Source organism: Lontra canadensis, unplaced genomic scaffold (assembly GCF_010015895.1).
Source record: "Lontra canadensis isolate GAN:19392208 unplaced genomic scaffold, GSC_riverotter_1.0 scaffold39, whole genome shotgun sequence".
In the NCBI taxonomy this organism is placed as follows: Eukaryota; Metazoa; Chordata; class Mammalia; order Carnivora; family Mustelidae; genus Lontra; species Lontra canadensis.
The window spans coordinates 14427554-14449379 of record NW_022631033.1 but is presented as its reverse complement, the minus strand read 5'-3'; the positions used below and the strand labels follow the sequence as shown (position 1 = coordinate 14449379).

The following is a 21826-nucleotide window of genomic DNA, read 5'->3' as shown; positions in this document are numbered from 1 at the left end:
TGTATCCTTCATTCTATAAAACCTTCTGAGAGAATGACAGAGTGACAGCTGATTCTTTAATCTAACTTGGCAAAGACCAGACCGATGGTAATCTCCTTCCTGCCTGTATTTTACTAACCCCAAGCAAAACAAGGTTTTCCATGCTTTTGGATTTGTTCTTCCTGTGTTCTAGCTTCCCCAGGCCCTAAACATGTGCAGACACCTGGCTTGCTAACAGAAGAGAACGAGCAGGGCGGTGGCTGGGGTGGGGGGTTGGGTAGGCGGGGGATGGAAGGCAGGGGAAAGGAGAGGACAGGATCACTTCTGCTTGGGACTCCGCTGTCTGTGTGACAGTGTGCTGTTAGCTGGTTCTGTGACTGGCCTGTGGCAATGGAGAAGGTCCTCAGCAAGGATCTGGTATCCCTGACTTTGAGGAAACACTGAGAACTAGATCGGCTCCCTTGTAAATCCAGATTCTTCCGGGTAGGACTCAATATATTGTACTGAGTTTCTAGTGTGCTCAAGTAGCACAGCCAAGAGTACTTGATAAACTTTTTAATTACAGTTCCTGTTTCAGCACCTTCCACTGCCCGGAGCAGTCATGTTCCTGAAGGATGGTATTTCACACAGGAATTACCGAAGCCCAATAGGAAACTGTAAACGAGGGTGTACGTCTAGGACCTGCCTCTGACCGCAACAGCATTTGGGTGGGTTTTGCAAAATTCCAAACACCCTGAACTGTTCGAATGAAAATGGACAAGAATGTACAGTTGTTATTTGTTTTCTTTGACTTTATTAGCACACATCAGAAAAATAGCATTGTATTTAGTGATTTCTCATGAGGGTCTATCAAACAGATAGAAAACAGATCACTGGTAGCTGCCACGGAAATTTCTGGGTAATCTGAGGTCCTAACTTCTCTCTCTCCATTTCAAGTATGGGTATTACAAATAGGACCTGCTTAGTTAACTGTTTGTCAATCTGAATGCTTTGGAAGCACTTTGAGATCCCAAAATGAGCTGGCGAAGTCATGATCGCTTGTTGACTTTTCATCAAGCTCAAAATACTGCCTGTGTTATAAATGGCGAGACTTTTCAAAATAGGTTCACTATTGTGAGCTATACGCCTATAATTTAGGTTAAAAACTTTATTTTCAAGTACACTTGGTGGGGATAAGTGGTTTATTCTGGGTAGGATTTTACAAAGCTGTGCCAACCTAAAAAACCAAACCAAACCAAACCAAAAACCACACAATGCTTTCCTTTTCATCCAACAGGTTTTTCCTCCCCCTGGCGGTTGCTTTAGAATTTGAATTTACATCCTCGAACCGATGGTGGGGCTCTGATAAAGGGAGACTTGGGAACAACTGGTGTTCAGATCATTGTTAGTCCACATTAACCTTGAACTTATGCCTCCTGAACTTGCACTTCACATCAGAGAAGCACTAATTTGGTATTTTTATCTTGGTTGGTCCCCATTTAGCTCCTCTAGCTGTCTTCTCTATTTGATGGCACCCCCCCCCTTCCATATGCTCATTGAGGTCCCCTGAGATGTGCAAAATATATAAAATGGAATACAAAGTATTTAACAGAACACAGCTCTTTTAATTAAAATGACGTTTGGGCTCGGGATGCTAGCATGTGAGTGAAGGCAGAGAGGCCCAAAGTACTTCAAAGCTGGCACTGTCCAAATTTGTTGTGTGTCTTCAGTTACTGAAAACCTAGAATTTCCACATCGGATTCTGACAGAACTAAAGAGCTTGCCAAATTATGTTTACCGATCGGCTTGGCTCTTCCTCCCGGGGGAGAACTCTTAGCAGGAGTGGGGGTGCGTTTGGGGGCAGTGGGGAAAGACCAGAGATTCCAACTTCCTTTCGTTGGTAACAAAATCAAGTGTGCTTTCGTGGGAAAGAGAGGAGAGACAGGTTTACATCTGAAAGCGCAATAATGCCGTGAAACCAAACCACGGCCATGAAGAAGTCACGAGTCTACAGGGGCAGTCACTGACACACACACGGAACGCCATGGCCTCATGTCTACGGAGGTTTTCAACTTTGCTTTTCTGAACAATACACTTTAAACACACTGCTGCCATTTCATCAAATTTATGGAGGTAGTTATATGTAAAAAACAAAAATTGCCATAAAGTAATATGCTGCATCATAATAATACATAAGTGTGCAAAATGCCGACAGACGGGTTGACCCTTTAGAGTTGAACGCTACACAGAGATTCAAGCAGACTCAGTTCTGTAAACCTTTCAGCTGATAAACTCTAAGTGAAGACTAGATCAGCAGCCACGTCACACAAAGCTCTATCAGTTCAGGGGAGGACAAGGACGCTGGCAAAGCTTGGCGTGGGCTGAGGGTTTGGTCACTGAGAAGCTCGCCCGCCGTCCAGAGGACCGTCTCGGGTCACATCTGTAACAACGCTTCCTGCCGCCATGCCTCCCCCATCCAGAACTCCTCATGAAATGCAGACGGGGACACTTCCAAACGGAACGTCTGCTTACATCGTAACATCTTTAAAGCCCATCTTGTCTACGCTAATGGCTCCAGGTCTAAGGGAGTCGTTGTTGTTTTTGAAATCATGTACCCCATAGCATCGGGCAAATGGTATACACGTTTTATTTGAATCATGTCTTCTGTAAACCTATTTCTTGTGGAATACTGATAAATTCCTATTTTAAAGCTTCTCTTAAAGGTAATGCTTTCCTTTCCGGTCCACACTGCGTTTGATTACTATAATGGCTACTTTCAGAGGATCAACAAGAGGCTGATGTATTGTTTGAATGGTTACGTTATTTATGAACTGATGGTACGATTCGACACTCAAGAGCAGGTTTTTTGGAAAAAAAGGAATTTAGACAGGAGAATTTGGTAACCGTATGGTATATAACTCCCCAGGGAAACAGACTGTGTGTGTAGTCTATTAGTTACATTATCATTCCTCCTGGACATATTTAAGCAATGAGACAAATAGTGCATTTCTGGGTAATCGGGGCATGCCTTGGAGGAAATAAGGCATGAGACTGAAAGCCAACTGACTTAAAGCATTTTAGTGGGATGGGGGTTTACCAAGAAATGTGCTTACGTTTCATTCTAAGCACAAAAAAAAAGGAATCTAGACTAAACTTGAGGAGTCCAGTTTGACCTAATGCGATTTCCACATATCTGAAAAAGCATGAGAGACCATCCACATGCTTCAACAATTGGTCCAATTATGTGTCGGAGTGCATTCTTTAAACAGATCCCTAGTGATTAAGCCTATACTGAAGCAGAAATGTTGCACACATTTTTTTTTTGCCAATTACTGTAGTCTGAGGTGGAAAGAGTTTAGATCTATTTTTGGATATATATTTTATTATATGGCTCCAAACAGCACATGCCACTGAACTAAACTTTTGGTCAGTCCATTTGCTTGAGTCATATGCAACCCTTCTGCAAGTAATTTGTCATTATCGACACATTTAGTCCATTGTTCTCATAGAATAAAATGGGGAGTTTTGAAATGTCTCTTTTCTGTAAAGTTGAAGCTCAAGATTATTGGTAATCCCTATGCTGCTGAGTCTTCTTTGTATTCAACAAGACATTGTAAACCAAAGCAACGTGTTAACAAACCATTTTGAAATAAGTTGGGCTAGGAACTATACATCCACCTAAAAAAACGCCTCCTGAAATTGGTTACAAAGTATCTGTAAACATTACTCTGGCATAGTTCATGTATGCATAATTGTTACTCTGATAAATTTTAGGGGAGTACAAGTTCGGATTATACCATACTTGCAGAATGAGCACATTCTGTTGGTAATTACATGGGCACATGTAAATTTCTAATCAAAAATTATTTTAAAGTTTTCTCTATAGATATCTTTCCAGGAATAAAAGGCCTGAAGTTCAACTCTCCCTAACTTTGCTCTTTCCTATAACCACTAAAAATGATCTCCCATAGCCTAATTTAGGCATTCTATTTAAAACTACATAAAATAGATTAATGTCCTTCCATTAGAAAGAATAACATCCCCAGGCCATACTCTTCATTTGTATCACAAAGAACATTTTGCTTTTAAACAAACTAATCATTGTATCTATTATAGTAAGATAGGATCATCATAAGGATCACAAGGAGGAAATTATCTTCCTTAAATATTTGACTGACACCGTTAGAGAGTCCACATTTCCCCTCTTCCATCCCTCAGTGCCGTGCCCCAGCCAGGCTGGGGATCCCCTTCCTTCGCCCACTTCAGAATCAAAGGCCTATATTCCTGTTCATGATTATGGAAGGTTAAAAATCAGACAAGCATCTGTTTCACTTAAAAACAAAATCCTGAAAAAAAAAAAAATACTCCCAGAATTTCGATCACGACCCCTTCTGACACACTTCCACGGGCTCCTGCAAAAAACTGTGTCATGAAAACTCACAGTGAAAAATGACGGGTGCATAAACAATTCACACACAAAGGGCTGGGGTCCCTTCCGGTCAGTTTGACATTGATCTCCCTCAAGCTGGACCCTGGCATTGGACATTTTGTGGTGCTTACGCTTTTTTTTGTCTTTTTTTTTGTTTGTTTGTTTGTTTTTGGGAAGTGTCAAGGATCAGTTCCGTGGCACCCTCCAACCACAGACTGGGAGCAACACGCATCTGTGGCATATAAAAATGGAACTGGCAACTTCATGACATTGGAATGCATACCACACTTACAGTGTCTAGACTTTCCTATGTGTGCTCAGTTACAAGTAGTGAAACAAACGTATACATATCACCCCTACTGCTATTTGGTTGCTACAGAGCCATAAATGTGAAAAGCAATACTCTGAAATAAAGATTTTTGTTTTTTGTTTTTTGTTTTTTTTGCCCTAGCCTACTTAGCAGCACAGTTTAAGTAAACACAAAAACTGTGGTCGAGATGCTTGTCTTTCCCCAGATGTAAACATCAGTCCCAGTGTCGTAAACTTGGCTGTTATCGAATGAGACAGGAGATCGGAGACAGTACGACTGTCACACACTAGTAACAGAAGCTTGCAAGCAGTTGGAAGGTTTCTGTAATTTCTCAGCTTCGTTGGTTGCGGGGTCCGTGCTCGCTCGGAAGTTGAAGGCCGGGCCAGCTCCGCCGTGGACTGGGCTCAAGGTAGCGTTCTGACGCCGGTTACTTTCAACAATGCTGGACGTGTTGGAAGCCAGGCTCTCCCGAGTGCTAAAAGAGTAAAAAGGGTTTGTTTTGTTTTGTTTTCAACATAAATAATTATCTCTTGAGCCCCAGAGGAAGAGCAAATGATGTGGTTAATGGATTTCCTCTGTTGGCTCATGATGTCATATATACACCGTCTCCCACTGATTATTCACATATGCTTGTCCAACGTGGGCTCCAGAAACTCTCACACACGTTACAATCCACGGCACCCTGAATAACGGGTTTTCATCCAGCTAAGTGCACTTTAAATGTTTTCCCCTTCCTTCCCCATTCAAGGAAACCACTTCCAAATTTGATGGGATCGATCACTATCACGTTCATTTTAGGAAAGAATCCTCTTAAATACACATATGCGATGATTGTATTTCAGGCTGGAAATTCACTGAATAAATGAATAAACTCAATTTTGCCCCTAATGATTCTGTTTTCATTCCTGATTAGCAGATTTTGACTTCGGTGGACTTCAAGGCATACCATTAGCTAATTTGGCACTCTGATGGGAATAAAATTCTTCTTAAAACACTTCACGCCTCTGTTTCAAATGTTAACACTTTCATGGAAATACATTGTATTTCCAGATCAGGAATCTTAGATTTCCCCCATTCATTTGTGAAGTTTACATCCCCTCCCCCCACTTTGGTAGCAATATTTTATTTTTCAAGGCTTCTTATGGACAGAGGTGATTTAAAGGTATTTCTACTTCTAATTTTTAAAGTTAGAACTTCTTGAATCTTGATTCAGAGCATTAACATTTTAAATGTGTAGGGCAATAGCAGAAATAAGGTTACTTAGCCTGATGGATAGGAACTGGACAGGTTCTATATTCAAAGTCCTCAAAATAGGAATAAGAAACTTAAGTTTACAAAGATACTGAACAAACCACAAGGATGCTCAAAACATCCATTCACCCGACTGGGCAGATTCAGAGTTTAGAAAATACTCTATGGGAGTTGGCCCCCCATTGCTGATTTCAGCCTGCTGAAACTAGTCGGCAGGTCAGACTGCTTCAACGGACATCCTCACTACCTCTCCGTCATTCCCACACTAAATTAACAGCCATTTTGTCTGAACCCCGCATAGATTTTTTTCCCACTATCGGAGTGCAGGGTGTTCATATGAAATCTTCTGTAAGCCTAAACGTCAGGAAGGGTTTACACGTGCTTTCCAAACGCTCGCCATTAATGCCCTTCGCTGTTACAGAAGACCCACATTAGTACCTGTTTTTGCTGAGTGTAAGAAATCCAAAGATTTTTGCTTTCACGAAGAAAGCTGTTACTAACATAGGGTCTTTTGTAAAAGTGAAGGGATCTTAACACAAAGTTTCAGAAAGCAGGGATGCTTGTACTGTGTTTGGCGGCACTTCCTAGATAGTGGATTATTTCATCCTAACCCTTGTGGCCTTGAGTGTGACAAGAGGTAGTTGTTTAAAAGGAAGTTTCGTCATCAACGACCAAAAAGACAACTGGATCTTTCTTGACTGCAAAGGGCACCTCTAGAAGGTTAATATGTTCACTAAAATAAGTCAAGTTCTTTCATTGTGCTTACGGTAGATCTGAGCATACCTACAGAATACCCCAGAACATCACCACTAAAGCGATGTTAAGTGTTAGACTCACCTACTTACCTGCCTTACCCTTTCCCTAAGAAAATTCATCAGGGGCTTGCCAGCACCTTTGCTGGGGCCTAGGGTCGGGCAGAGGAAGGAAGAAGGCAATCGACACAGAGAACCCCAAAGATATAGTGACACGTTCCTTCAGTTTCACTCTTAACTGCGAGAGTAACATTTTACAGTATTCAATATCCCCATCTCTAAAATGAGGAGGGTTAGGGGATTAACCTACTCACAGAGTGACTGTGAAGAAGTGAGCGTCGATGAATCTGTACGCTAAAAAGCTAGATACATTATAATTATTTCTGTTGTACATCTGGCATCTAATGAATGAAGCAGCTACTATGACTTGGTTTCAGAATGCCTTTGTTACTAGTGACCCCTTTTCTATGGAAAAATGCATTTTAAGGTCCAAAGGCCCTTAAACACGCTTAAGCCTTTGAAATCAGCTTTCAAGGCAGGGTTTGCACTCATCAGGCACCTGCTGTATGCCAGGCACTGGGCGAGGCACTGTGCACACACATCACTGCTAAAGACCATCTAAGCTGGGAGCTGTCTGTGCTCGAAGATGCCTCTGACCACCTCTGGGCAGAGTCATTCATAGTGAGGAATAGATACAGCACACCAGTTTCTCCAAACGGTATATATTTTGTTACTGCTGTAATAATGAAAGCAGGGTGCCACGCTCCTAACGAGGGCTCTGGGTTTGATGAAAAAGCTAATGGAGATAGAGCATTAGCAGTAGAAATAGTCCTCCCATTTAAAAGTTCTTGATCTTTGTTGGAAAAGAAACCCCATGGAATAAGAGGACAGGATTTTAGAAGCAGAAGTGAACAGATCAGGTATGGGGCTCCTCCTCCTGGATGCGCGTGCCTCCCTCGGCCCTGCGCTCCGATAGCACATGCTCGCACCCTACGAAGCGGGCACATCCCTGGCCGCTCTGCACCCTCGGATTTTCACACTGTGTTTGTCAGCCTGTTTTTGGCCTCAGATTTGGAATCGCAGGTTTTTTAGGTTAAGAGTTTTCATGTTCAATATCCGATCTCAGAGCAGAATTGAAGCTTCTACCTTTTTTCCTTCTAAAATCCCTTGCAGTCCCAACAAAAGGGACTGAAGAATTTTGGGAATGTGGCTGAACACGACTTCTGAGCTAGCATGGAAAGCTCGGAGTGTGGGGATCACCTTTCTTGTTCTTTGTTGTTGTTATCGGATCTTAGTTGCTCAGTGGAGGAGGTACTAAAAGACTCAAATAAATGACCCACTTAAAGTTTCTGTATCTTACGGCAGTGGAGACGTACCAGCCTGATAATGCTACTTGGCTAAAATCCTCCTCGTGCTGGAGAATAAAACTCCCTAGAACTCAAATATTCTCCTCCAGAAACCACGATCATGCATCAGAAAACAACTTAGTTGATTAACTGAGGTGTGCCGAAAATACGGTTTAAGATGGCTGTGACCTACTTTCTAACCATAGGATATTAAATGCGGAAGAGACAAAATTAGGAATTATTCTGTAGATTATCTAACTGCATGAAATTTATGGGCCACCTATGTATTCCTACGGAGAAAATTCTACCTAACAGTAGTGGAGAGACATGTAGCTAAGTGGGAGAAAGTTGTCCTCTCAGAACCATCGTACCTCTTACCGTGACAAAACATTTAACCTTAAGTACCTTATTAAATATATGAAAATAAACTCACTTCCAGAAATAATCTCATTCATAAATTCTATATTACTCTGCCCCTCGAATTTAGAGATAAAACAATACATTCTGTGGCAAGACTCGTTCAACGATCTCATGAGTGTTTGTGTTTATTTGCCCCCAAACAAACCAAAAAACCTTTCAATATTCTGTGGTGGTAGGCTGTTGAGTTAGAACCCATTAAACTACTCTCAATGTCTCTGTAGCAGTTATGTCTGGAGGACAGCATTCTGCCCTCTGTGGTGGTGCTGGGGCCAAGGGGCACCACGCAAGTTCAGAAACCAATGTGTAAAGCAGGAGGGAGGCAGAGTCTACATAGTAAAAAACAGCTGAACATAAGGTACAGGCAGATAAACCACACCTTCCATAAGCCATGGCTTTGAACTTCTACCATCAATTACAGACCTTCGATCATGCCTCCCTGGTAGCCACTGTTAGAAATTCAAGAGGAAAAAAAAAGAGCAGAAGAGGGAAATAGAAAGAAAAGGAGATATAAAATAATTGGTAAATAAATTAAAATTTGATTGTAGAAAAGTCACTCGATAGGCCAGTCATTTTCGGATGGAGGGCCATGGCTCCCTGAGGTCAGTTAGGGCTCCATGAGGGAAAGGCAGAGGAGACTTGGGGCTCCTGGCCTCACACCCACTTTAAGCAGAGCACTATCTCTGGTTTGTTTGGACATTAGAATTCCACACATGTGTTAACTTAGATAAAAAGGTTACATGGCAAAAATAATCCTCATCATAATAAAAAAACTAGCCCTTTAAGAAATAACAAAGGCCGAATATGGGGCCGATTAGAGATTCCCAATTCTGATCTGGGGATGTGCTGTCCGCAAATTATCTAGAGATAAAGTGAAATGATCACAACAGAACTAAGTTTCATTCTTAATAATTAAAATAAATGAAGTTCATCATCGTATCTGGGTACTTGTTAAAATGATCAATATCGCAGAATCTTGGGAATCGCAGCTAATGAGAAATGTCCACCTCTCAGTAGTATTTCTGCATCTCAGAGTCACCAATCTGGAGTAGAATTTAGAAGGAGAATTAGGTCCCGAGTTACCCTTGGAGAAGAAGGAAGAGTTAAGGAGGAAATAAAAGGAAGTTGCATAGACTCTCTTTTGCTTTCTTAACCCCTGAACCACTTCAGTGCGCTGGACATGACTGTTAGGCATCGCGTGCACTCTGTTAATCCTCTCTGAATTACCAGCTATGATTAGAGGGCCTTAATGGTCTGTATCAATGCTGCAGGAGGAGAGAGAAAAGTGTGGGCACACACTCTGATCTAAGGGAACAGAGGCTCCTCACTGTTCTGTGAAAGACACAAGACTCTATTTCTATGTGGACGTGAAGTGAAAAGCAGGTGGGGGAGGGAGCACACAGGGTCGGGATTAGAAGGGCAACTAGCATCTAGCTCCCCGAGGAGGGTGCTGAGATCTGCTCCTCCCACTAGAAGGACCCTCTCCTTGAGCCAAGAGATTTATACCCAAGACCTACCCAAACCCCAGGTGACTACTGACTGACTACTCATTCTACTCAAGAAATTATTATTTTTGAGGACCTAAAAAAAAACAACAAACCCTCCTTTTATCTGCACGGCGCTAACAGAAACATAGAAAAAAATCCTGGAAAATGTTTGTCCTAGTTAGATTGGCCTGATGCCAGTTTGAGGGAGGGAGCCAACCCACCAGTCCAGATTGGTGATCTCTACAGCTGCAGAAACATTTGTTTCAATTCCTGAAAAAGAAGTCAGAAACAGGTTGTTAACAGCGCAACTCACACAACCCTTAACCCGCATTCACAGAATTAAAACGGTGACATCGGAAGCTTTTCAAGTCATTTATATAAAGCCCCGGGCCCCGGTGGGTGTGTGCGTGCACGCACGCGCGTGAGTGTGTGCGTGTGCGCGCAAGCAGCGATGTTTCTCCTTACCGTGGGGAGTTGAATCCACTGTCCACAGTGATGCTGCTGCTGTCCATGCTGTCGAGGCGTGCTGAATGGGTGGCTCTCTGGTTGCTGCTGCTGTCGGTTTCTTTTGGGGCCAGGAGGGTGAGGTTCTTCTCAAACTTCCTCTGCAAGTCTCTTTCCTTCTCCCTCTCAAGGAGCCACTGCATGGTGCCTACATCATCTCTGTTTTTTTCCTCTTCCGTGTTTTTGTTGGCCCCTTCCTCAGAGTCGTCATCGTCGGAGACGTTGTAATAGTCGAAAGAGGCTTCCTGGTTCCCCCCCGACTCCTGCTGACGCTGGGAACCGGGCATCGCTGGTGCCACCGAGGTTCCCAGGGATGGCTCCAGTTTCTCACATCGGCCTGGCAGTGTGTCGGCAGGGGTCTTCGGGAGAGATTTGAGGAGGGACAGGCTCGATTTGTGATAGCTGTTGACAGACAAGGTGCTGTGAAGAGGTTTGAACAGTGTGTCTTTGCTGAATATCTCTTTCCTCTTGTCCAGGCTGCTGGGCTCAGTGCTGTGGTGCTGGACGAGGCGTCCATTGGCCATCCCTTCTGCCCCTGTGCCCGAAGCGGCTGGTCCCCCACCTGGCCCTTTTGGTGACTCCTCCTTGTGCCCTACGGGCTCTCTGGAAGAATGTGGGGCCTGCCTGTCGGGCAGAGGTAGCTTTTTCACCCCTTCCACCAGAGTCAGAGTGTCATGATCCTCTTTGTTTTTTCCCAGAGGTGACGGCGCTGTGAGGACCGTCTCACTGGAGGTGTTGCACTGGAAATAGTCATCTGTAGCTGTTTTTGTGGGACAGGATGGCAAACTTTCAGGGGGTTTGCCTGGCTCCAAAAGGCTACAAGCACTGGAAGGCTCCTTGCTGCCACCGACTATTTCTGGAATACACACCTCTTTATAGCTCGTGGATGAAACATGAGCCCTCTGATGACCAATTGTTTGCGCAGGCCTTAAAGTACTGTCGTCAATGTAGGACTGGCTGGGGGTTTGGTCATCTTGGCTACAGCCTTCAGCCAGGTCTTCAGGTGTCCCTAGAGAAGAAGCACCCAGAGGGCCCTTTGAGTTATCCATCGATCTGGATCTCTCCTTGGCTTTGCTGGGTCTCTCATTCCTAGACCTTCGGTCCTGGGTATGGCTGTGGCTTCGGTGCACCTTTGAGTGGGAGCTTCCCCTGGAAGGTTCAGGAAAAGGCATCTCAGTTCTCCTTTTGGCCAATTCCCCAGACACATCCCATTCTGGGGTCATGGGGAAATGAGACTCGATCACGTTCGTGTTGCTATGCATGATGAAGTTATCTCCTTTGTGTTCAATGATGAAGCAGCCCTCCCTGGGTGCCCTGGTAAGAGGATCACAAAAGTCATACTCTCTGTCACCTGGGAGATCCAGATGAGAACCATCCGAAGGGTCTCCTTTAGACACTCGTGTCTTGCTGTGTGACCGAGATTTTCCATGGGACTTTCGATGAGTCCTACTCTTTTTACTTCTTCCACTGTGATGGGCAGAGGACCCAGCTTTACTCCTATGCGCTTTTTCTTCTTCTAGTTTCTTCATTAGTGCAGTGTGCCTCATGACATTTTCCACGGTCAAGTCCGGGTTAATGCGCCTAATGATTTCCATTTCCACTTCCCTGGGGATGGTAGTTGGCGTGTCTTCATCTCGCAGGGGCCACTCCTCAGGAGGAAACTGGGCCGAGAAATTGGCTAGTTGTTTGGTCTTATCTTTTTTAAAACTCAGCCGGAATAATTTGAGCCCGAATTTTTTGGACTGCTTTTCACCATCTTTAGGTTTTGAGAGAGTTTCTGTCTTATAAGAAAAGTTTACAGTACTTTTGCTCTTTTCAGTGGGTGGCACCTGGCATAGTGAGGGAGGGCAATAGGGGTCTTTGCAGTCCTTGGCGGGTTTCCTCTGCAGAGTGGAAGCAAGCATGCTGTGCATGTCTTCTCTGCAGCAGTGGCAAGAGTCGCAGTGGTTTCTCGGTAACGTTCTTTCCCTGACGCAGCCTGAGGCAGAGGGCGTTATGGTTCCCGGTTGCGGAGAGGTACACTGAGACCTGTCAGGTATCCTCTCATCCAAATGGTACCATTTACTGTTAGTTCTTATGAGAGAGGGAGTAATGAAATAAGTCTGTGGGGTCACGATGAAATAGCCATCCGGAGTTGGGTAGATCTTCCGCTCCCGCACCAGCGTGTTCAACGTGTGCCGTAGAATTTCTTGACTTGGGGTGGGAACACCTGAAACCAAAGGAATAAAGACTCTTAAGAACAGAGAGGGAACCTGCTGCTGCTTCCTGATTTTTTCTGAATCTACTATGGACTGAATGTTTGGACCCCCACCCCCAATATTCCTGCGTGTGAATCTTAATCCCTGATGTAAGGGTACCAGGAGGTAGGGTCTTTGGAAGGTGACTAGGCTTAGATGGGCTCCTGAGGGCGAGGCCCTCAGGATGTACCTTCGTAAGAAGAGGAAGAAGTGAGAGCCCCCTCCTCTTGCCATGTCTTCAAGCCAGCAAGACAGTCCTCACCAAACACCAAATCTGCTGGTGCCTTGATCTCAGAGCTCCTAGCCTTCCAGGACTCTGAGAATTAAATGTCTGTGGCTTCAGCCCAACCCCCCTCCCCCCAGTCTATGGCATTTTGTTACAGCAGCCCAAACTAAGACAAAATCCTACCAATTTTGCCAAGCTTCCGAGTACTATCACATGGCAAGTCAGCAGGACCCGGAGGTGCTCAGGAAGAGAGATGGAAGCAGGTGCAGTGAGACTGGTACTTTTGTCACGAACCTTTACTGAACTGAGCCATCAAAGGCAGAGTGTTTTTAAAGGAGGGGAAAATGAAAAATGTTTTACATGATGTAATATACGTTTACCAAAAAAAGACTTCCTCGATAGAAAAAAATTAGGGAAACTGGGTTGAAATAGCTGTCTTGGCACTTGAAAATAATCAGAACATGTACAGAGCCTAGTGTATACCCTGGAAGCTACACTACACACTCATTTTTCAAGACTAAGCTTACTTAATAAACTTAATTTTGTAAGTTACATAAAAGGGCAATTAGACGTGACCATGGCTCATGAAGCACCCTCCAATTCTGAAACCATGACCTTTGGTTTTGAAAAGGACAACAGGGTCGGTCAGGTTTAAGTGAGAACATTCTCCTTCTCAGACTGGGTCTGTAGGAAGGAGGTTACCTCATAACCCAAAGGCCCTAAGAAATACACCTGTGGAAATTTAGATGCTCTATGTCCATCTGGTCACTGCCAAATATGCCATATTCACTAGTATAGAAATTCCAGAAGAAAGTGACAGACACTTCCTGGTACCAGGACTGATACTGTTTTCAGAGGTCTTTGTGTGCATAGCCCTTTGTGTGTTTATGCCTTGTCTTTCTTAAAGGACAGAATCAAGAGTCCAGATTCATTAGAGAGTATAAACTTTCCAGACTGCAGAGCATTCATGTATTTCTAGCGCATTCTCCATCCCTCAATGCCAGGCCCACAGAGTGTGATAGTACTAACTGATTTGACCTGCATGCCAAAGTTTGGAAATGGGTCAGGTTGAATCATACTGCCAATGTTCAACTGTGTCTCACCCACAAATGACAATTACATGTGACTAAGCCTAACATAGTTAGGGCAACGGAATGTGGAGACCAAAAGCCTGGAGCCCAGGGCCACGTGGCTAGATTCAAACTCCAGCTCCATCGCGATGAGCTGGTGGTAGTGGTTGAATTAGGCAGCCTCCCCTGCCCACACCCTTCCTGTGTTTATACCTAATGCCCCAAACCTCAGAATGGGACCTTGCTTGGAGACAGGGCCTTTGTAGAGATAAACAAGTTAAAATGAGGTCATCGGCGTGGGCTCTTCTCCATCATGACCAATGTCCTCCTACAAAGAGGAAAGTGGGCAGAAGCACATGCACAGAGAGAAGACAATGTGAAGAAGCATTGGTCGAAGATGTCCATCCACCAGCCAAGGAGTGTGGTCTGGAGCAGTGTCTACCCTCAACAGACCTCGGAAGGAACCAGCCAACTGTGCTGATATCTTGATTTTGTAGTTCTAGTCTCCTGAACTGTAAGACAATAAATTTCTGGTGTTTATGCCCCCTGTACCTTGTTAGGCTGTGCTAGAAAACGCATACAGTAGTTATCGCCTTAGGCAACTTAACTAACCTGAGCCTCTGCTCACGGTCATCAGAATGTGGGTGACAGCAGGTACCCTCACAGGGTAGTTCTGAGTTTAAAGGAGTTTAATGTATGGACAGCAGTACCTGACATATAGTGCGGGCTCTAGAAACATTAGCTAGTAATCGTCTCAACTTTGGGGCAGGACCCATGGAAACCAGATTACCTTCAGAGAACATCATGTAGCAACCTAGAAGAGCAGGGCAAACTCAGTTTGCCACAATCCTTCCAAAACTACAAAAGTGGGATATGAAAACATGAGTAATGGCCCGGGAGAGCGTCCCATGAATATGATGTGACCTGTCCATCCATCCCTGCTACCATCTTCAGAAGGCATCCTTTGTGACCAACGTGGGAAAGGCAACATTGCTTTTGAATAATGTATTGTTTAGTATAATCATCTAATTTTTGCACTGCATGGTTTCCCTTTAGTCTAGGGCTCTACTCTTGAGAGACGTAGTACGTTGGTGTTTACGCAAATGGCTTTCAGGCTGGTACAATAACAATTTTTTAAAAATTTTATGATAGTTTCTGCACAAAATGAACTCCATGTGAATTAGTGATACAACCCCCACCCTATATATGAAATTCTTGAGTGCCGTCATACAACACGCATTTACCTAAGAGAAGCCACTTAAAAGAGCTTCTATGCCCTACTCCCAACCAGGGCCTTTGGCTGAACAAGTTCGGGGGCACCACTCACACAGACTGCCACTCCCAAGATGAGACACTGTGCCCACTGCAGCCCTGTGAATGATGCCCACTGGGCTTGGGCAGCACTGCCATGCGGGTTTCAAACCCATACAGAAAACAAACTGTATCTGACGTGGCAGCATGCTTGCGATCGCTATTGTCACAGACGTTAAGTTCTTCCAAAAAATTGGGAAGGCTAATTTATAAGCATTTGTGATTGACCTGTTGACTCTGCTGCTGTAATAAAGGAAAGCTGAGGTGTAATCCAGAAAAACAACTTGTACTATAAACAGAATTTGCTGACTGTAGGCCTTCCAAGCACTGATCATAGAAAACTTAGGAACCTGCACAGACTCATAACCTCAGTGTCATCATGTTTACTTACCATTAAGAAGCAGTGCTCAGCTACTGGGTATTTACCCCAAAGATACAAATGTAGGGGCACGTGCACCTGAATGTTTATAGCAGCAATGTCCATAATAGCCAAACTATGGAAAGAACCTAGATGTCCATCAAAAGATGAACGGATAAAGAAGATGTGGTACATATGTACAATGGAATACTATGCTGCCATCAACCCCCCCCAAAATCTTGCCATTTGCAACAACATGGATGGAACTAGAGGGTATTATGCTAAGCAAAAGAAATCAATCAGAGAAAGACAATTATCCTATGATCTCACTGATACGAGGAATTTGAGAGGCAAGGCGGGGCATCGTGGGGGTAATAGAGGGAAAAATGAAACAAATTACATCTGGGAGGGAGACAAACCATAAGAGACTCTTAACCTCAGGAAACAAACTGAGGGTTGCTGGAGGGGAGTGGGCTGGGGGGAGGGATGGGGTGGCTGGGTGATGGACATTGGGGAGGGTATGGGCTATGGTGAGTGCTGTGCATTGTGTAAGCCTGATGATTCACAGATCTGTACCCCTGAAACAAATAATACGTTATATGTTAATTAAAAAAAAAAAAAAGCTCTGGGGGGAGAAAAAAGGATAAGTGCTCGGATAGTTCCCGAAGGAAGGAAGAAGAATGAGTTTCCAAAGAGAACTTACATCTAAAGTTTTCATGTCTTGGATTTTCAAGTTTGTCAGTCCAATCATGTTTAATTTGAAAAAAACATACTAGAAGCATTCCCTGTCCAATCCACTCTCCACACTTCTACCAGCGGGTTTTCAAAGCTTTAACTGCAAGTCACTGATTTTTAGGATGATTATTTCATTACGAAGCCCTTGTCTAATGACTGGTATTTTTAGGTGTCTGTGGAATCCAAACTTGTACAAGAAATCGGCAGGGCTCCCCTGGGAAAGAGATGGCTGTGATGGGTATTTTCAGTGTTTGCACCTTCCACCACTTCCAGATTCTAGTCCCAAAATTCACCATGAATTTGGATTTTGAGGACTTAAAGAACAAAGATAAACTTTATATCCAAATAGAGCTGAAAGCTGACTTGTCTCCTTTTCCACACCTTCGCATCTTTCCAAAGCAAAAGCAGATACCTAAAAGCACCGCTTGTCAACAGGACGCTTAGACTTGTAAGATCTCTTTAATCCCGCAAATCCGACCACTGTCAGAATGGAGAGCACATGCCCACATTTTAGCATTTTGGACAGAAACTCTCGTGGGCTTCTTTGGATTATTTCTTCTCGTGTGTGGAGAATGCTGGCCGAGGGGGAATTCTGCAAGAACTGAGGTAACGGGGTGAGTTGGGAGATAGAATGCGGGGTATATAACGTTAACATTCTCCGGCAAATTTAAAAGCCAACTTCAACCCCATTAGCAGTTCTTTCTCTGAGGGTCAGCTTTCCTCCCGGGAAATTCCAACTACAACAACTCAACAAGTATTAGTCTGATTTAAATGATCATTCGGGATGGATGGACGAGGAGTACTTACTTAGCTGTTAAGCAAATATTTCATTCTTTTTACACCTTAAAAAAATTGTTTTTGTAATGGAAACTGGTTGACAAAAGTTGTTTTCAAAAATTCAACCAGTATAGAAAAGTGATAAAAGGTTTTACATTAAAAAAAAAAAAAAGGAGGGGGGTCCCATTTCAGTATGTCAGACATTTTTACTAGGTTTTTCACTAAAAAACATTCTTTAGAATATGGATGTAAAGACCGAAATCTAGACCTTTTTTAAAATTTATGACATAGGCATTAAATATGAGAGTTCAAATATTTTAATAATATTTGGTTAGACTTCAAAACTCTATTTTCAAACGGTAAGCTACAAGAAAGTAAATAGTCTTACCTTAAGAAAACAAAATAAGCCCCATAACTATGGTATTTAAATCCCTCCAGAGTTTTAGCACTGTCACTGAAAAGACACTTTCAAATAGAATTTGAATTGTGTTAAGTTTCTAAATTGTTTTTTTCTGAAGTACCTTAATGCTTGCAGAAGAAAGGAAGGAAATCAAAGGAAGAAAAGAAAAGAAAGGAGGAAGAGAGATAAGGAAAAAGGAAGACAGGCAGGAAATAACCTAATTTTCTGAAATACTAGTCTAAAATATGGAACTGTTGCTAAACAAAGCTTTAAATCATTACTACCGTGCCCTAAACCAGTGGCTGGCAAAGTTTTTCTGGAATCAGTAAGAAAGTAACTATTTTACTTTGTGAGCCATATGATCTCCCAGCTGCAAGTACTCAGTTCTGTAGCCAAAGACAATATGTAAACGATTAGGCAAGGCTGTGTTCCAATAAAACTTTATTTATAAGCACAAGCAGTGGGTCACACGTAGCCTGCAGCCATAGTTTGCCAAACGCTGCCCTAGACTCAGGTTTATGCAGTGCCCCTGCCATCTGGGGTTGAACAAAGAGTCATCAGTGTCACAAAGATGAAAAAAGTTAAGTTCGCTCGTCTCAGTCTATCTGACAATAAGGTCTTGAGATGTAAGTTCACTTACCATAAAAGCTAGCAAAGCAGTTGTTCTTTTAAGTACAAGTGACCTATGAATTTCTCTGCAAAGTATTCCAACTTAGTGATATTATAATCAGCTGCTCAACAATTTACTATTTTATTTTGCTATTTTTCACAATTCACTGTTACATACTGGTCCTGTGTTCTTTCCATTCTCTATTTTATAGCCCAGTAATGGGAGAGATGTAACCAACTTTGGAAAAGTGATGTGATCTCTCATGAAGCCACATGAAAATAGAGGGAGTTTAAAAGCTACTGGGACGTTTGATGTCAGAAGTGGCTAACCAGGTATAAGGCTGTGAGAAGGGTCTTTCTTCACAAGGGCATTCCATCTGGGAATCTGTCTCCTTAGATGGCTCTCACCTGGGACTCTGCTTATGTTACCACTGAAAGGAAAAGGGTTTACCTGGAAGTTAACAAAGAAAGACCATCAGACAGTGAAGAATATTCAGAGATAATGTTAGAAAATTCAAGGCAATTTATAGATTGCGAAGGTGAGTCCATGTTCTTAAACGGTATGCATAATTTTGAAACATGTTAATTAGAAAATAGAAGAAGGAGAAAAAAAAATCACTGGGAGAGAACTATAAAGTTCCGTTGACACAAAAGGAAAAGTGGGGACACTCAACACAGTAGATGAATATTTAGTTTAGAAGCAGTCCTTCTGCCCACCCCCCATGGATGGGGTGCATTTTCCTACATCTCAACCTTGAGTTCAGCCAAGTTTGCTATGGCCAATGAAACGGTAGTGGGTATGGTGTGACCTAAGGGCTGAAGAAAGCTTGGACAACTGGGCCTGTTCTCTTGTGCCTCTGTTGTCCAGAACAGGCCTCTGCTTGTCTCCTTTTCCAAAGAGGAGGGGGGATGGGTGCAGCAGAGGCCCCTAGAAGGTCCAGCCTGAGTCAGCTGACTCCTGGGGAGCCCCCAGATACCTGAGCTAAATAAATGTTCATTGCGGTATGCCACTGATGCTCTGTGATTGTTACCTAGCATCTCAGTAGCAAGAGCTAACGGCTACAGCCTCTAGCTTCTACTGACCAAGGTCACTTCTAGGTTGAATGGAACCTGTGTCACGGGTTCATTTTTAATGCAGCCATAAGTAGAGTCCCAGCCAAGCTGGCCAACTGGGGGCAAGGTAATGTGTTTTATCTGACTTGCATGTTACTGGCATCCATGTGTTAAAATGTACACGCACACACAACACAGACACACAACGGCCAAAAGTGAAGGAAGTCTATAGATTTCACATAAAACTGAAAGTCCAGATTCTCTTGAAAAGGTAAGAGATTTGCAACTCTGGCAGGCTTCTACATTTTTGGATGGGGAGGGGTCAATGCCCTGGAGCTGAGTAGTGGAAGGCCTCTCTGGCCAGAGGGCATTCAGCTCTGAGCTCTCACCGTCCCTAACGTCTTCCGGCGCTGGAGGCACCCAATGCCATTTGTGCAGCAGCTGGCCTGTTCTTTTCATAATATTTAAGAGAAAAGGAAACATCTGAACTGATTTATCCAATATCAGATGATAAAAACTCATCAAGCCATGACTCCAGCAGACAAGGCCTGTTTATTTTTGACATTACTGTCTTTTTAGCGTAGTCCCTTGGGACCCAAATTGTCTGACCTTTTCCCATGAATCCTGATGTTCATGTATTTCAAGAAGAGTATGGGGAGGTTGAACAGAACCTTGCTAGTTTTTGCTAGAATTCTGCACGGATTCTGCTTAAATGTCTTCTTCTCGGTGCCGATTTAAAAAGGACTGCCGTAACACCCGAAGACAGCAGATTACTTTTGAAGGAACAGGGGTGCCTCGGCTTTGAATGACAGAACTACGAAAAGTTTCTGGCGTGTTTTGGCCAAGAATTTTTTTTCTATTACATTTAAATGAGAGAAATGGTCCGCGTGACGTCTTGCAGCGAAGGAACACGCCCCTATCTGGAAAGCGCTATGTTCTTTTCCCGTTACCTGGGAAACACGTGGTCAGGTGCTCCATCAGCGCCTCTTGGGTGACAGGTTTCCTGGCGGAGTTCATTGCCGAGATGGCCAAGCAAAGGATCTCCCCGAGGGGGATAAACTGAGATTGACTGATGGGAGACATGCTGATTGGTGACACATCACCTGCAGAGAGACAATTTTCAAGTAAGCAGTTCATTCAAGGCCTTTCGTCCCACACACACACCTGCACACACACACATGCCCCTCCTGGGATTCTTCCCTGTTCCCTTTATCAGGAACGGGATCCACTCTGAACGCCGAAGTCTGTTACGGCCACGGCCAATGCCATGCAGGTGGAAGGACGGCTGCAGAGCAGCAGACGCTCCAGCGGCCTCGACTACTAGAACCCGCCCTGCAAACCCGAGATCTCCCTGCCGCAGGCTTAACTACTGAAAGGCGTACAACACGAAACTGAAAAAGGATCTCCGATTTTATTAACTTGGGGCTGGCTTATGTCTAACTGCCATTCCCATCTCGACTAACGCACTTGCTGAAAACCCGGGAGATTCATTCGATCCGATGCGGAGTGCTCTTTCCGTGTCAGGCATCTGCTGGGGGCTTGGGGTTTACTTGGGAGAGGGAGTCATCTCCCCTCCCCCGGAAACACCTCTGCTCTCAAGGAGCTTCTATGTAAGCGGAGGAGACAGACAAGTAGACCGAAGTTCACAGTTCACCGGAGAAGGTGAACAACGGAGGGCTGGGGCTGAGAGGGCGGGCTGGGGGTGCAGCAGCCCCTTGGGGGGAAGCAGTGGGGGGGGGGGGGGCGGGGCTTAGAAGCAGGAAGTGGGTGGTCTCCCCGTGGATGTGTGGCCTGAATCCAGGGATAGCGTAGGAGTGTGCCTGGTGGCTGGGGGGTGTGGGGGATGGTAGGACCGGTCAGCAGATGTTTTCTGGGGAGTAGCAAAGAAGGGGCACAGGTGTGCAGGGACAGGCATGAGTGAACAGCTGAGTGCCCAGGGCCTTCATCCTATGAGGGATGCTGAGCCAACGAAGGCATTTCAGGAATGACAAAGTCGGATGTGAATTTCAGCGACAGCGGGGACTGGAGGGAGCCGCAGAGAGCAGGTCGCACATGGGACCGCGGCTGCCTACACATGTCTGCAACTAAAGGAGCCAGTGGAGGCTGGGGGCAGGCTGAAGACCCCACAGCAGGGGTAGACACTCCCGGAGACTCAGCATGCCGTGTGTCTGTCTTCCTTTCTGTCATCATCATGTCACGGTGGGGTGTTTTGCAAATTTTGTTCCAAGGACTCCTAGAATTCCCTGGAAAGACTTCTGAAATGCGGAGAGTGGAGGTAGGGGGGCCCAGCAGAGGGAGAGGCTGGCAGAGCAGGGAAGTCTGACCTTGACACCTGGGTACCACCTGTGTCAGACATGGGAGCTTTGTAAGGTTTCACTGGAGAAAAGGCCCTACAGAAAGAGGGGGAAGTTTCAGCAGAGCAAGTTTCTGTGGGCTTTGGAGCTTACTTCCCACACGTATTTATGTAATCTCTCCTTTTTTTGTTTTCCTAAGCATGATTTCTCTCTCCAGTAAACTACCGTGGCTGGCCAGATCCCAGAGTCGGGTCCACCTGTGGCCCAAGCAGCATGGCTATCGGGGACCAGCCTCCTCTCTG

The 21826-nt window shown here is 44.4% G+C and overlaps 1 protein-coding gene across 5 annotated transcripts in view; it reads right to left on the bottom strand.

The window, feature by feature from the left end:
• Positions 1 to 4803: 4803 nt before the first annotated feature.
• Positions 4804 to 21826, bottom strand: part of STOX2 (storkhead box 2) — a 204010-nt gene continuing 186987 nt past the window's right edge. For 4 of the 5 annotated variants that reach the window (XM_032869876.1, XM_032869881.1, XM_032869878.1 and 1 more), the window contains 3 exons: positions 20181 to 20333; positions 10416 to 12663; positions 4804 to 5172 (listed from right to left, as the gene is read on the bottom strand). In XM_032869876.1, coding sequence (XP_032725767.1) covers positions 4977 to 5172; positions 10416 to 12663; positions 20181 to 20333 — 2597 coding nt within the window. In that variant the 3' untranslated portion in view covers positions 4804 to 4976. Of the gene's footprint in view, positions 5173 to 10411; positions 12664 to 20180; positions 20334 to 21826 lie in introns of those variants that run through there. The other variant, XM_032869877.1, reaches the window with a different exon arrangement.